This window comes from Haemaphysalis longicornis, unplaced genomic scaffold, assembly GCF_048455015.1.
Source record: "Haemaphysalis longicornis isolate Haplotype H1 unplaced genomic scaffold, Haemaphysalis longicornis Haplotype H1 scaffold_10, whole genome shotgun sequence".
NCBI classification, from domain to species: domain Eukaryota; kingdom Metazoa; phylum Arthropoda; class Arachnida; order Ixodida; family Ixodidae; genus Haemaphysalis; species Haemaphysalis longicornis.
This window is the reverse complement of record NW_027526204.1, coordinates 45,908,588-45,925,507: the sequence shown is the minus strand read 5'-3', so window position 1 is coordinate 45,925,507 and position 16,920 is coordinate 45,908,588. Positions and strand designations below refer to the sequence as shown.

At 47.4% G+C, this 16,920-nt stretch overlaps 1 protein-coding gene and 1 long non-coding RNA gene across 3 annotated transcripts in view; one reads left to right on the top strand and one right to left on the bottom strand.

Moving 5' to 3' along the window:
• Nucleotides 1–4,269: 4,269 nt before the first annotated feature.
• Nucleotides 4,270–6,872, top strand: LOC144157719 (uncharacterized). The gene is made up of 3 exons (XR_013319836.1): nucleotides 4,270–4,360; nucleotides 4,939–5,004; nucleotides 6,668–6,872. It is a non-coding gene; the product is annotated as an uncharacterized LOC144157719 (long non-coding RNA).
• An 8,878-nt stretch (nucleotides 6,873–15,750) lies between these two features.
• Mttf (mitochondrial transcription termination factor) overlaps nucleotides 15,751–16,920 on the bottom strand; it is a 31,416-nt gene continuing 30,246 nt past the window's right edge. Inside the window, exon 4 of one of the 2 annotated variants that reach the window (XM_077689320.1) lies at nucleotides 15,751–16,043. In XM_077689320.1, the coding sequence (XP_077545446.1) occupies nucleotides 15,768–16,043 (276 nt within the window). In that variant the 3' untranslated portion in view covers nucleotides 15,751–15,767. The remainder of the gene's footprint in view (nucleotides 16,044–16,920) is intronic. The other variant, XM_077689321.1, reaches the window with a different exon arrangement.

The following is a 16,920-nucleotide window of genomic DNA, read 5'->3' as shown; positions in this document are numbered from 1 at the left end:
AAATGGCATGTGTCTTCTGTTATCCCCTGTTTTGTGTTTTACAAACCTATCTCACCGCGCCCCCTTCTCTTTCTTTTTCCTTCCAATTTTTTTGCTACGTGTTTTCTTTTCTTTTTGTTCGTTTTTTGCGTAGGCTCGTTTGTTCTTTTTTCGTTTTTTTTTATTTCTTTTCTTCCTCTTTTTTTCTCACCGGGCTTGTACAAAGCGGATACCCCTAATTAATAAAAACAAATGGTTTCTACAGTCAGAATAACAGTGCGCGTCTGTCTTCCTATGTCCAGTCCGTCGCGCTGTTGTTTTCGTTCTTATACGATTATCCCACCCGGCCGAAATTTTAACACGATTGTGTTGCTATATGTAGACGGAATTAGGGCTTGAAGTTTGGCCGTTGCGCAGTGCAGCAATCTCGCGGCGTAATTGCACTGCACGCTCCCAGCAAAGGAAGGGCACAGTCTGTGCTTCAAACCTCCTGGAGACTGCCGAGAAAGTGACATTTCTTTTGTCCAGCCTTACAACCTGATTGATCTACCAACTGCAAAATGCAATTGCAATAATGCTTCCCAATAATCTCACCATGTTGCGACAACGAAGATAGCGTTTGTAACGTCTTGATTTATCTGAAGGGGCCAAGTGGGCAAGATATCGCGCAATCGAGGGTGCGTAAAAAGAAGAGCCCCGAATGGCAGCTACCCTTCCTTTTCATCAATGGGGTGAACCGGTAACTGTTACTTGTTTTTTCGATTCAGTTCCGGTTTGGATTCAGCGGCCTCAAAAAGTAACGGTTCGGGTTTGGGTTCAGTTCCGGAAAAAAAATACCGGTTCGGTACCGGTACTCGGTTCAGCTCATTTCCGATTCGAGACCTTGGTATATACTATTTATTTATTTATTTATTTATTTATTTATTTATTTGTTTATTTATTTATTTATTTATTTATTTATTTATTTATTTATTTATTTATTTATTTATTTATTTATTTATTTATTTATTTATTTATTTATTTATTTATTTATTTATTTATTTATTTATTTATTTATTTATTTATTTATTTATTTATTTATTTATTCGTTATATTGCGAGCGGGTTTATTGGAAGGAAAATAGAGTCCGCTGTAGAGGGATCAAGAGGCAAAACCTTCCGAGGTGAACCAGCCAGAGGATTCGACTCGTGCCACGCGATCACGCACCGGTGATGACAGCCGTCGATCCGTGCTACATGCTCATTCGGAGATTGACCGGTTGGTGAATAGGAATTGGACGGCGACAGCACTTCAACCAATCTTGATTACAATTTATTTATTTATTTATTTATTTATTTATTTATTTATTTATTTATTTATTTATTTATTTATTTATTTATTTATTTATTTATTTATTTATTTACTGTGCGTTTTACCACCCCGAAGAAAATATTTGCAAGGCGCTAATAGGTCGGGCTGTCGATCCTTCCATCCCTGAAGTTACACAGGTGCTGAAGAGCTCAATAATAGATCGCAAAAGCTTCAACCACAGTCAAGATCCGGTTACAAGCAACATTAAACCTGCAAGAGTCGCGTCAGTACGACCTCGACTTTGCAATGTTATTCTTGCTTCCTCTCGATGTGTTGACAGGAGTACGGACGTTTTTCTCGTGAAATAAAACCTTCTTTCCTGCTACAGCAGAGACATTCGTTCCTTTTCCTTGCATTTTTCTCTTGCTTAGTGCGGAATGCAACCTTCATTATTGTTTATGCTTCGGGATCAAGATTTCGAAAACTACATTTTTATTTCACATGTACCTTATTAAGGAGCATCTTTAATGATATTCAAAAGCTAAAAACAGTAAAAATAATATTATTGTTGCTTGTTATTGACAAAAATACCCCGACTTGGCTGTTATGGGAACATTCGCAACTATTGAATTGAGTGCAGCAATTGCACAATTTTTGCACACCGATAGTCAACTAACCATGCGGTGCAAATAACTAGGACGTTCGCCATCCAATATTTGGAGGTCAGGTTTTAGGAAAAATACCAAAAAACAATAGCATCTGTCGTTGTTATCTGTATTCCCCTAATTGAACCATGATTACATCAAAACTTAAAATCCGTTTTAAAACATTTTACAGTCTAGTAATGAAGGAACAGCTGCGAAGTTCTATTGAAAAGAGTTGTTCATTTGAAAGTTATGTCTTCGCGTAAAAAAAAGTGCGAAAAATCAAGTTTTGAGAAAAACAAGAGTAAATTTTTTTTTATCCGTGTACAAACCAGACAATCTTGCCCTGGAAATTTAAAATTCACCAGGTTCATAGCTAGGACCCTCCTTAGCTGCCACAATACATTTTTTTTTACTTTTGTTGCTGTCAGTATTTCCTTGAGATGTTAAACCTTATCTACTGATTGGCACACCCTTCTTCACCTGGCACTGGTCACTGGTACCACATGCTACGGGAGTCTGGTGGCCAGGTTCGATGCCCGCTTCCCTCGAAATATCTGTTGCACTTTTTTGCTAACGTTGAAGGGTCATACAGCATAACATATACCAAAAAGAAGGATGTGCAGCCTCAATTGGACGTCTTGAGCAACCCAGGCCAGTTGTGCAAAAAACAGATGGTAATGTACGCACACTTATTAAAACTATTTCCTTGCAGCAAAGGTTCTCGCAGCGGCATTCCACAATAGCTCTCTAAGCTCCCAAGCTTTGAAGCATTTTCCGATAACTATACGTCAACATGGTCTTCTGCTCGAGCATGCACTGTGTACCGATTGTATCGAAACGTTCGCTTCTGTCGCCTTTTTGCCCTGGACTTGACTACGCCTTTTTATTAAAACGTCCAGCCTGTGTTATTACTGTTTCTACTAAGAACAGTACGTTTAAAAATTACGAGCCTGGTAGCTTTCGCAGCGGGAGCATAAAGCGAGCACTAAGTAAACAACAGAGACGCTTGTGGGGTCATGCATCCCCCTTACGGAAATTTATAGCAATGTTTCGAATCAGAAAATTATACAAATTGTCTTTGAATAATCTTTTGCGTATAAGACTCAAAGAAACAAGTAAAGTTCCAAAATACGCTGCTGATATTCGCGGCGTTGTCAGTTTCTGTTACCGCACCCCTATAGTTTCGGTTTCAGAACCTTTCACCGGCTGTTATAAACTTGGCTATAACTATTGAACTAACTAAGACAAGGACACGGTGCTTACTGTAGAACATTTTTGAATCTTGGGGGGGTTCTAAAAATGTAACAATGAAGAGATGGTAATTAAAAAAACGTCGTTTCAAAGGTGGTGACAATAATGACATACCTTAACTAGGAAATGTGTAGTTGTGTTTCTGGTTCTATGTAGACACTCGCCTTTACCCAAAAACACAACTCAACTATTTGACGACAAAATTTGCCTTCTAAATTAATATGCGGCCCCGTAAGACCTTTGGTTTATTCGGTGAACACTCATACCATTCTCTGCTAAGGGAAATACAATTTACTTCGCCAAAGAGGCCACAGTTTTCGTTTGTCTAAACCGCTTCGATCCGCAACGTAAGGACGTGCGCTCTGAATTCTTGTTGTGCTTTCTAAACAACTGATGTTATTTATTCAGCTTTTATTTGAGCACTATTGAATATTGCCTCTCAAAAAACGGTACTGCTCAATCCGTCTACTCGTATCATCGAATAGCCAGTGCATGTAGCGCCACCAAATTTATGGCGATGTAAAGGAGCGTACAAGGTTCCGATAAGAGCCGAATGGTAAAATTTTCAAGCACATATATGCACCATCTCTATGTAACATGGAACATTAAGGAGGTATAGAGCTGCATGTGAAGTGGTGCCTGTCTGCAGGTAATTTTTTTTTTGTTGACGTGACAGTTTCCTGCGGCGTTTCCACCTGACATATAAAGGCACAAAAGAATAAATATAATACAACGTACGACATAATTGCAATTTCAGTAGAAAACTAGATCTGAAATAATCCGATTACGACAGAAGGGCCATCCAATTACAAGCTCATACGGTATAGAGGGCCGGTTTGTGTTAATTCGGCTAATAGACTGCTATCTCCAACGTTGCGAACGAAGTTTTTGTTCAGAAATAGTGGCATCAAATCCTGCTATTCCAATTAAAATCCTTTCCAGAAAGATATGTCATGCAGTTGTGGCATTTCCAATTGACCTGTGTTGCCTCCAACATAATTGGAAATAACCGTGGCGTAGATATTTTTTGTAGAACAAAACAGGAAAGAATAAATTGCCTTGTTGCCCACGTTCGGAAGCATAAAAAACTACAAAACCATACCTGGTTCGTGTTGTATAAAAGCACGACACTGCGCCTGGCTTATTGTCAGCTATTTCAGGAACTTCGTAGCCTTCTTCGTGAAATTCGTTCGGTAAGTGTAGACTAACTCGCTACGATGTTCAGTAAAAAAATTACTGGTGTCTTTTCAATTCATTCTAACCATTGTGCTTTCAGACCGAAGTAGACATGCTTTTTTGGTATTTAAAAACTTGGAATATACACTCTCTCGGTTACTCTGTGTGGTGGCGCTTTATGTGGACCCTTCAAATCTATGATTGCAGGAAATTGAGATAACTGCGAGAAGCTGTTTGAAATATCGTTTTACGCTTTCACACACAAATAAGAAGTCGCTCTGACTGTTTAAATAACGCAGTATACCCGTAAGGTATCTTAATTATCTACAAACCTTACCTTTCAGTGACAGAAGGCATGTTCGCCCGTCGTCTCAGAAATATGTAATTACTCCCTCGTTTTGAAGTGCTATCGTTAAACTAACCGCATATATGTTAAGAAATTATAGCAGGGTGTCTCTCGATTACTTGCTGGGATCGTCACAGCCTTCTTGCACAATTTCTTAGCTTTACTGAAAGAAATCTTTATAGTGCAAATTTTACAAAGTTTAAGAATATCTTCATATAACAGTCGAAGAAACTCGTGTTTTTATTTCAGAAGCAAATTTCGCCATGTTCCGTCTCTTTGGACTCCAACTTCTGGTTGTGCTTGCAGTCATCCTAGGTAAGGATGCAGTTTTTTAATCAGACCCGCAATGCTAGTTTTAACAAAGCCTTTTCATGCTCGACAGCATTCCTTAGTTGCTTTTTTGTTGTGGTGGTTGTTAACTATGCTTCTAGGAGTACACTGTGTGGTTGGGAGTTTTTACGGGTCTAGTTATCATTCTTTACCCGTAAAACTTCAAAACATTTCAGTATAACCGCAGAAAATGTTTTTCGATATAACACAGGGTTCACGAAAAATTATGAGGGCAAAATGTGTTGTTGCCTAATTTTAGTGTCAGTGAAGGACCACTCACCATTACCTTTACAGAAGTGTGCGAGTGAGGCATTATTCAGTACACTGGGCAGAACAAACTTCTTGAAAATTTTGACGCTAGGCTTAATTAAAAATAAAGGGACTCTGCAGAACGCCTTCGCACATCATTTCAGTTCTGAATGCCAACATTCCCCAGTTTAACGCCACTGGGTGCTTTTTAGAAGGGGTATATCGACGCTGCAGACAACGGGAATCGGTGATACAGCCATGAGCCACCGAATCGCACATAAACAAGTCCACAACTTGAACTTAGTAATCTGAAGACCATAAAACCCGTTTTTGGCGCTCTTCGTCCAAGTTGCCGATGCGCCAATAAATGACACAAATAACAAAAGCAATAACGGACAGCAGCGGTCACCTTCACTTACTAATCCCCTCAAGTGGTGTGCGAGTATTATGGTTGGTTATGTTGAGGTTGCAGTCTAACTGCGATTCTTCAGTACGCACCAAGGTACTTACGATAACTGTCATCGCCCCTAGGCAGTCTCTCTGAGTTGGTATCGGAAAAGTTTGGTTGGATATGTTCTTGTCACAGCCAAATGTAAAAGCTCCTAATGATAGCTGTCTTCGTTTACTGTCCTATCTTCCGGCGTGGCTATGTTGTTAGGCCTATAGTCACATCTAGCATCAAGTAACCTTAACGTTATGCTTAGGGACATGGCAAGCCCCGTCAAACTACTACACGTCACTGCGGGTACCGGTTGACCACGTTAGAGCTGAAAGAGTTAACGTTAAGCTTAACGTCAGGAAGGAAGGAAGGAAGGAAGGAAGGAAGGAAGGAAGGAAGGAAGGAAGGAAGGAAGGAAGGAAGGAAGGAAGGAAGGAAGGAAGGAATACGTTTTTTCGTCTATCGGGATCGGGTATTGGGGGTGGAGGAGGCCCACAGAGCCACCGCGACCGCCAGGGCCCGGGAGGTGGTCAGGACTTGGCCTGACTCCCCCGGGTCACGCAACATCTGCTCCCAGTGGTGAGGGGAGAGAACGGGGGGTACGGGTCTGCGGGGCATTCGCAGAGGGAATGGTAGTGAGTGTCGAGTCCCCACAGGCTGGACAAGTAGGGTCAGTAAAGAGGTGTGGATGACTGTGTCAGGGCGTCCATACCCGATGGAAATGTCAGGCCGACGCATACCTCTATTCGCAATCAAACGGTACTCTAGGCCGGCGCATTGCCGCGTTGAAAGCCAATGGGATTTTAAATTTGCGGTTGGATACGTAATATGCCAGCCAGTAGAATTTTTGGTACCACTGTAGCCACGACGAAGATCCTGACGCAGAATTTCTGCAGAGCGGGCGACGTAAGGCTATCGCTTCCAAAGTGCCTCTCAATTTCTATGTATCTCTCATCGCAGCTCTTCTGGCCACCCCGGGGGCTGCTCTCGGAGGTGGAGTCGGTGGCACCGGTGGAATCGGCTTCCGTGCAGAAGACGCCATGGCACGCGCCGAAGAGACTCCCTCGCAATAATGGAAATCGCTTGGTGCACGGCCGGAGGGGTAATGTCGAAGCAGTAAAGCCGATGCGATAATAAATGGTTGCATCTACTTACCCCTCCTAAATTTTCATTTGCTTTTTTTTTTTTAAATGCGGAGCATTTCTTAGGCTCGCCTGGTCTTCCGTCGTTGATGGCGGCGCCGTCCACACGCTCACTGCGCATGCGCAACTCTCCTCCTTACACCCACAGCTCCGCGATACTACACTATAAAAAAAAAGAAATAGTTAGCGGCGCCCGGTTTCGATCCCACGACCACGGCCGCTCGATGGAAACTAGGACCTAGTTTCCATCGAGCGGCCGTGCCACGACTCTCTGGCCGCAACGGGAGGTACGCGGTGCTCTTCCCACTACGCTACAAATCTTTTTTTTTCTTTATTACATGGGAAAATACGCTCAGACGTTGCAGTACGACGAATACAAGCAAACAAAAGAATACCCTGAAGTTACGAGAAGCAAATATACATCAAAATTCAGACAAACACACACAAGCGTTCAAAAGAGGGAACCAGTCAGGTGGTTGGTCAAGCGAACTATACACACTATGTACAAATTCCACAGTTTCTCGGAAATAAGACTTAGTTGATCTTGGTGGCTCAGCATGCCTATCACATAAGCGGCATCGCCACAGACTGTACAAACCAATCAACACGAACATGTCATAAGGTGGCTCACCAGGATAGTCGAATGGCAAAAATCGGATAGAGAAAGGCGTAATATCCATGTCTTTTTTGAGCGTTCGCTGTAAAATGTCCCAGAAAAAGACAGCATCTCTGCAGTCTACAAAGCAGTGATCAATTGTCTCTGGTCGAGTACAGAGCCGACAGTCTGTCGACCAAGCTATAAACAGACCCCGATCTTTCATCCAAGTTTTAACAGGGACCGTGCCAGTGTGTAATTTAAAGAAAAATGTTTTAACACCTGGCGGAACACACATTTTACACACTCTATTGAGGACATCCTGGTACGGACACTGTAGGTACAGAACACGATATAAAGGTGTGGGAAAAAGCCCAGAAACCAGGGCATCAGAAATAGACGGGACAGGAGCAAGTGCTGCGAACGCGCCTTATGTCCTTGACTCATTCAAACTACGTCAAGAAGGTACTGATACAACGAAGGCACGCGAAGCTGAACGTCAACGGAAACGACGAACTGAAAACTTTAGAGAGGGATGCTGAATTTCCCGTGGGAAAGCTGTGGCGGGAAGCACCACGCGCCTTGCAGCTCAACCAGTCCCGTCCGCAGCGCCTCTGATGCTGATTGTGGCAGGATGCCCCTAGAGATTGTCCAACCAAAGAATCCATCACGAGATAGGTTCGCGTTCAACCACCGTCGTCATCTTCCGCTAGGGGAACTTAGGGGAACCGCCGAAGAAGAAGAACGAGAAGACAAAGCTGCGAAGAGGAGGGCGTGCACATTTCTCTCAGCCGGTGCACCAATGTCAACAACCTTTACCTCACCAAAGCTGACGGAGACTACCGATTCTACCACAGAGACAACATCGACAAGAACATGATGGACGAGTTTCGGCGCCTCGAGAACCACCGCCTACTCACCGTAACACAACAGCACTTGCGTGCTTTTGCCACCGGTGTGGACCCGGACGCGGAATTCCCTCTGGCGCTAGTAAAAACCAGATCACGTGAACATAACGGCAACACAATGGAACCACACGGAACCGCCACGATGCTTCGCATCCTCATCAGGGTTCCCCACGGGAAGATGGTGTAATTTTTTGCCGTCAGTGACGAGCAAACTGGTGATGGTGCCTGAGAGTTACTTAGACAGTGATCTCAACACAGTTCTCGCTCAATGTGACTGCCCAAGGATCTTTTCGAAGTAGCATGCAAGCTATATAACGCGCGTAGGTGTGTTTCGCTCCATCGCACCTTACTGAACAGTAACAGCTATCACAAAGCAAAGTAGTCCGTTGGCCGAGTGACAGTGTATAAGGTGGGTATGTCCGCAAACCGTCATTCCACAGCGTATTTGAATATTCTCAGTCGAATCAGTGGTCGGGTAACGTTGAACCCCACGTCTGCTTATTTCCACGTAATTACGTATTACGTCCAACTACTTCATCGTGCTGCAAAATAACATCCAGAATTCCCCGAACGCAACTAACAAAACAACCTTCACTCATTAAGGTGAACATACTAGAGGCATTCTTTTCTTAAACGATGCAATAGCATCCGAAACAACCCGTTCGTAAACATGGCGAGAAATGGTCGGTAGCACGGCCTTAATCGGCATACCAACTTATGCGACCGCAATTGTACTGAACAGACAATGTGTCATCACGAGAGAACTGGAATGGCTAGGGTTCACCCGAAAGCCAGCGAAAGACCACACTTGGGCTTTTGAAAAGTGTGATGATGATAATGATGATTAATAAGGGGTGTTTAACGCCAGCCCCTGACGCCAATTATATCACACGATCATCCGCGTCGGCGTGGACCCTTTATGGCGACCCAAATCGCAGGCAACGGTTATGGCGGGGGTAACGGACCATGACTGTGAACACTTGCGCCAACGCATCCGATGTGGCCACAGCGCTGGGTAGCAGAGTTGAAACTCCCGACCATGCAAGATGATGTTCGGTTGGCCCGCCGGGTCCTGGAAGCTGACACGCCTTCAGGCAGGTTGCATTTTATGCACGGCCCTGAGGCCATGCGGGACCAACTGGACTCCCCGGCTACGCTCTATAGCTTATAACATCAACAGGCCACGTCAAGACCCTACACTCTCTACCGGCAGAACCGTCACCATTCTTTTTTTTTTGACCAGGCACGTATATAGGGCACACACACTACCCCCCCCCCCCCTTCCCCCGGCAAGCAATGCTTTTAATTTCCGCTCCCAGTTTCATGGTCCGCCGACCAAGAGCTTCAATTCCTGACACCCCGATGACGAGCGCCGCAGCGGAGGAGAGCGTCGTCTACAAGAATTGCAAGCGACAAGAATTGCAAGCTACAAGTCTACAAGAATTGCAAGCACCGATCACCTACCTCCTGGCCTTTCCCGCGCAGCACAGCTCTTGAAGCCAGAGCGGACACGATATGTATGGAGAGACGCTGTGATTGCGCATTGGCCGCGCATGGCGGCAGGATACATTGTCGCGGCCATCTCACACTGCGGGCGAGGTGTCACCTGATGAACGTACCATCGATGGAGTAACCAGAAAAGTCCTTTCAGAAGCGTCACTACCAACGTTGACGCAGGACATGCAGTTGCAATTTGTGAGAGACAGCGTGGGCCTCAATGAATTTCGCGCCGAACATCGTACCTTTTGGGTTCGTTCTTATGACGAATGGATACGTCGAATAAGCCACACAAAAGAGACTTTGGCATCCTTATAGAAGTTCATGTGTGAAGCCACCGCGGGGGGCCATTACTAGCCCACTCTCTGCGTTCGTCGCACTTTCAATTTCCCCATGAGGCCATAGCGCGATCACTTCAAATAAATGTTACCGGTCTCCACGTGGCGTAGCCGTGAGGACGTGGCTTGGGCACTGCAGCTTAAATTTATGCTGTGGTGGTTTGGGCATCATGGTAGCATCGCGTGTAGGGGACGCCGTAAGTGGCTAACTATTCCCATACAAATTGTGGCGGCTGAACGCACCGGGTGGGTTCAGAAGCGTTGCCACAGACGCCCTAAGCGCACGTAATGCCACGGAGAGACGACGCCGTGAAATGGGGCTCGATTCTCTCCTAACCCGCCGCGGTGGCTCAGTGGCTAAGGCGTTGCGCTGCTGAGCACGATGTCGCGGGTTCGATTTCCGGCCGCGGCGGCCGCTTTTCTAATGGAGGCGAAAAGCAAAAACGCCCGTGTGTACGAGATCTCGGTGCACGTTAAAGATCCCCAGGTGGTCAAAATTAATCCGGAGCCCTCCACAACAGCGCGCTTTATTGCCTGCGTTGTGTCGGCACGTTAAACCCTACAATCAATCAATCGATTCTCTCATCTCGTAAGGCCCCTCCTCTCGGGCCGTCGATGCCCAAGCAGGGGTGCGGCATGGAGGCCGGAACCGATGCGGTCATCCCGCTCCAGGACAGGCGTGCATGCCATCCTTGTAGGGTCATGCAAGGCTCGCTCCTTCAGAACCTTCCTTTTCGCAGCCGTCTCCATCTTGTTTGCTGCCTTCGTTTGTTTCCTGCAGCCGCCATCCACGCTTGCGGCTATCGGGACATTTTTTATACTTCGGCGTTTGCACTCCACAAGGAGCATCAGCACGATTTGGTAATCCTCCGCTTTCTTCAGTCAGGTACCGTCCTGTGCGCCCGTTTCTTGGCGCCACATGCGATTTCTACATCCTTCCCTGCTTTGAACACCGCTCTTTCCACACGATCTGCGCATCTCTCCCAAACCGGATCGAAGCCTCAGTTGAAGCTTCTGCAACTCTCCCATAATTTTCAAGCTCACTGTGGATGTCCTTAGGCACACTGCGAGTGCAAAAATAAGCTATCTTTTTGGTCATTTTTGTAATTTAGGCTGTTTAATCGTGACCATGGCGAATTCGAAGCTATGCCTACCACTACAACGTGTGCTAGCTGGTAGCCGCGGAGACCCCAGCACGGTGCCCCTGGCTAATATCCCAGCGTTTCTGTTGTGCATCCGTTAGGCGACTCTTCGGTCGGCCTCCCGGTTGCTGACCCACCAACTGAAATACCACGAAAGATGGCAGCCAAGTTTCTGTCGGCGGCCAAGCTGCCCTGGGCATAGCCTGCATGCCTTCACCTGCAATTCTTTGATTCATACTTAATGCACTGATTTCAACAACCAACATGGGGAAGTAGACAATGCAGAGCAAGCAGACAATTCCATTGGCTTCATCAAGGTAGGTGTGAATGGCCGATCACTCAATAGCACAAGCCTACTAACGCACCGCCATAGTTGGGATGGCAATATATATACTACAACTGCAGAACGATTTTGATTTCTGGAGTTTCTAGTCCCAGTCTTAGCTGAAACAATTCATCTTGCTCAACACGAAAAAAATGGAAAGTCCAAGATTCAGCTCCCTCGAAATACGAACATGTTCTCTGTTAATTTCGCTGAACACTCCATTGCAGTCATACTATTGGCTATTACTGAACTCTGTGACGCTATGACTAAAAGGGTCCCCGTGCAGAGCCATTAAACAAGACGTATATAATAAAAAAGCTAACTATCCACAACATATGGCTTCTCTAACTAGATATCTGCAGAACATTTGCGTTGCTACAATCGTGAAGCAGTAACGGCATGACCAATTCGTAACTCTGGTACGGCCCAAATTACATTCCAGGAAGTGTAGCTCCCCTAGCAAGAACATTCGTGCCTTTGTATCGCCATTTCGTAATTTGTTGGGGCAGCACCGTGCCCCGCAGGTTTCGGTGAATGCCGCATGATGCATTCTAGCATTGTACACGGCGAAATGGGGGAATTTAGTGGCAACAAACTTCACTATAATCGGTGCTGCCGAAATTGCCATGCTCAAATTACACGTGCAGGCCTTCGTAAATGTCTCTAATCACACTTCAGTAGTCCAACACACCCACTCGGTTTCCGTCTAAGCAGCTAAAAATGCATGTAGCTGCCGTGACATTGCGGATTCATGCTCGTCTTCCCACTGGGCTTACTTCTTACTAGACCCAAATTTACAGAATTTTCTTTTCAACTCAATTATTTTACTTTTAACAGAAGAGCTGTTCGTGCTCTTGGTTGCACCGTTCATAAACTAGAAAAAAAATACCAAGAAAATACCGAGTGCATGTTAGCGTGCGCTCGTCGGACCAAAAGCAGGCCGCTGTGTGGGTTCGAGTTGGTTGGTAATCCATATGATAAGGTTTTGAAGCGCCAAATATTTACTCACGGGACGTGAAGGACAGAGGCATGCGACCGACATGAGACATATGAAACAGAGAAGCGCATCTCTCTGTCCTTCACTGTGTCTAAATATTTCGCGCTTCAAAATTTTATCGCGTGAAGCATTTTCGCACCTATTGCGGAGCTTGTCCTCTTTCTACTTTTTGTCGTAAATAACCTGCGTAGCACCGAGCAAAATTACAGCCCCGTAAAAAGAGTTTTCGAATAGACAATATTAACTCCATGAATTCATACGCATTCAAAAAGCTAGTGCTTGAACGGTACACACGCGTGAACCATGTTGCTGGAACCCGTCAATCCGGGCAGGTCCGCACCGGCCTTGACGGTAAAAGCTTCCGCTCAGTAAGAATTCAGAACTTGTGCTCAGAAATGTTTCGTATGTGTTGCAATTCCATCTCACTGAAATAAAAATTTTATAACCATTCCTCGTCTTTGCACTGCGTTCTGACCGTTAGGCCTTTGGGGGAACAGGTCGGGAGCCGATGGGTGTTGCGGTAAGACTTCGCCCCCCCCCCTAATCGAAAACCTGCGCACGCCTATACCGCTCACTATCGCTTAGGCCGCCTGAAATACCCTGCGGCGCATTCCTCCCTCGGTCAGTGGCAGTCTGTGGCGTGGCAACTCTGACAGTTTAACACCTTCCCTTACCCCATACCCTAGTTATAGCCGTCTATACCAAGACCTTTAGAAAGAGCAGTGTAGATGGTGCTCGGAACGAGCTAACCTGCAGCACATCGTATGGGCCTGTCCCCAGTATCCACAACACACGTCACAAGCAATAGTGATAAATACTCTACAGCAACGGGAGAGCCGTGTTGCTCAGCTCCGACCAGGAGACTCAACGCAGCCTTGTCCAACTGGCCAAAGATGCCGCTAGGGCTCACGGGCTCCTGGCCGCCACCTGACGGGGAAGGACCGCCGAGCACTCCCTTTCGTCCCTTTCCCTGGGCCAGTTTGGGCACAATAAACTTTTCTCATCATTATCATTACAAACTTTGGAAAGATGGGAGGGGAAGCGGCACGTACTGGCTTGACGATGGGTAAAAAGATGCAAAGGGCAGTTCTCCACACTCTTCGTCCACTGTTTTTACTACCTTTTCGTGGTGCCGACGCTGGACTTTCAACCTGCTGAGTTAACTAATGGTTTTGGCCACACATCTGCACGCTTCCCTGTGAATTTCGTAGAAAGACAATTGTCGTCGGCCGCCCCTGACAGACAACTCCTCCTCTGCTCTCCGCTCCCATTATTGCCCTCTTCCGACTCCCACCCCTCACTTAATTTTTCCGCATTCATGAGCACACTGCTCGTGCAGCCATCTGTTGTGACCGGGATCTTTTTTTTCTTTGCTTTTATTCAGCCTGCATTAGTATGAGCATGTGGGCTCTGTTCTCTTTCTTCTCGCTGTTATCTCGCACAAGCTAAAGCCTATCCACGCCATCTTTTACTAGTTATTTTTACACTTGCTGTCGCAAATACAAGGCGAACTGCACTCAAAATTTCGCCCGTATGAAAACCTTACTTCCGTGTATGTCTGCGTAAAAAGACAGCAAGATACAAAATATGGCAGTTGAAACACATGTATCCAGGGCGCGAACCACCAAAAAAAAATCCCCCTCGCGATGGGCACGGTCAAATGCAGAGCATTTTCGGGGGGCGCACGACGTTAAGTAGGTTGGGTTACGTTAATGTTGTTGCAGTTGTTGCTGTTGGTTGTTTTAAAAGCGTAGCGCTTCCAGGCTGGACACTTTGTGCGTGCAAGTGGTCTTCTATTTTTCCTTTTTTCTGGCACGGAGTGCGCGCGCTTGTAAAGGCGTTATTCGCGCCGCTTTTGCGGCATTTTATCTGGTTCGAAAGAAATTGACAGCGAGAGCGAACGCCGAGAACCGCCCCATCATGGCACGACCGCGCCACGACCACGTCACGACTACGTCACGATCACGCCACAACTGTTGTTGCTCCCGCACCAAACAACGACGCATGCGCGCCCCACCTGTTGCTGAACGCAATCCGAGCACGCAGAGAACACGCGAGGAGCAGCGGAGAGTAGGCGAGGAAGAGTGGGGGAGAGGGCGCACCTGGAACGGCTGTTGCGGACGCCGAGGCACGCCAACGCCGGGTGACATCGTGAGTTAAAGAAATGCTCTGCATTTAAAATCGCCGATTTTGAAACTGAAATTGACAACAGCGCGGCCGGGCTGAAGTGACGTTGCAGCCGGCCAGTGAGCGGTCGGCCGGCCGGAGCAAACCTGTGCACAACACTTCGCACTCGCAGCAACCCTAGGAAAAGAAGCATGCGCGGCGGAGCTCGACCGGTCCTCCTGGCTGGCCAGAGAGACAACCATCCGGCCGGCCGCAATGTCACGTCCGTTCCTTCGCTGTTTGCGCAAACCGCCGGCAGGTGCAGCGTCGCCTGCGACGGTGCTATTTTGTACGTTTCTTCATGTCTCAGCTGGTTTGGTGGTACGTACTGTACGTTCACAGTAAACTTGTCCGAGGTGAAATTTCAGTGCAGCTGGCCTTTAAAAGGATGCGGGAGGAACTCGGGGTTTATACTCACATTTTGCCTGAAATGTGCCTGATGTTTTGTTTGTGCTAAAAATGGGGACATGCATGACTTAGTCCAGCAGTAGTCTGGAATGGTTCTGGCTATGTAAACTTCTTTTTGATGAATTGTTTCAACTTTCTTCTGTGTGGCTGAATCGGGGGACGGACAGACAGACAGACAGACAGACAGACATACATACAGACAAAGACAGACACACTGACGGAGGGACGGACAGACAGTCAGGCAGACAGACAGAGGCACAGACAGACAGAGGGACAGACAGACGGAGGGACAAACAGACAGAGGGACAGACAGACAGACTGACTGACGGATGGACAGACACAGACTGACGGAGGGAGAGACAGACAGACAGACTGACTGACGGAGGGACAGACATACAGACGGAGGGCCAGACAGACAGACAGACAGACTGACAGACAGAGGGACAGACAGACAGACAGACAGGCGGAGGGACAGACAGACACGAAAATTTTCGCAATTAAGTAGCACAAGACTGTTCTCTTTTAAAAGAAAAGCGTGGAGTTTATTGCTGTCGGCCATCGTCATCATCGTCACCACTGTCGTCGTCGGAGCGGCCGTTGGGAGGTTGGCGGTACTTGTGCTCCTCCTGCATGCTGCGGCAGGCCCGCTCGAAGGACTTCTCGGGCAGCCCGAGCGTGTAGAGCGACGGAAGCAGGGCCTTGCGGGCGGCCAGCCACTGCAGGCGTCGGCGCAGCTTGTTGGCGCTCGAGCTCAGCACCCGCGGCGACTGGCACACCTGCTCCGCACTGTACCCGCTGGCGAACAGCAGGTCGAGCACCTGCAATGCAGACCCTCGTTGGATAGCGCCCCGCGTGCTTGGCAACGGGTTGCAGATTGGCCACAAGGACAGGCGCATTTTTTAGATGCGACTGCATCTCATTCACTCGCCTTGTCCCTGCATCCGGCGTCGTCGGCGTTGTCGTCGGCGTCCGCCCCTCCCCCGTTCTTCTCGCCGCGCGAGCTGCGCTCCCCGCCGCTCGCCCCCTCTCCTCTCCGATAACCATGGAGCTTTTTTTTCCTCCATGCCGATAGCGAACACTCTCTCGCGAGGGGCATTGGATTGGATTCGATTGGATTGGCTTGGATTGGATTAAAGTGGATTGTGTTGCGTCATAGCCGCGGCAGACGCACTTGCGCCGGCGCGTCCTCTCACCGTTATGCGCGCTATCAAACGCGGTGCCTGCGCCGCTCCGCTCCATCGTTCCTGCGCCGTTCCCCCGCTGTCCAACGCTGCAACGTGAACCCCCTATGCGTCGCATCTACACAGGGGTTCCCACGAGGGGAGGTGGGAGTTTTTTCAGTTGGGTACTGCTAACTGACGAGTTCATAGTTCTCGCGAAAATTCTGCAGGGCGAAGCTAAAATAAAGACGACCCACACGCAGTGGCTAAGGCGCTGTGCTGCTGAGCACGAGGTCGCGGGTTTGATTCCTGGACGCGGCGGCAGCTTTTCTGATGGAGGCGAAAAGCGAAAACGCCCGTGTGTACAAGATTTCGGCACACGTTAGAGATCCCCAGGTGATCAAAATTAATCCGGAGCCCTCCACTACGGCGCACTTCATCACCTGCGTTGCGCCGGCACGTTAAACCCTACAATGAAATCACCAACGACATACAAGCTAAACTTCAACCATGGGTGGATTTGTGGGTGCGCCTT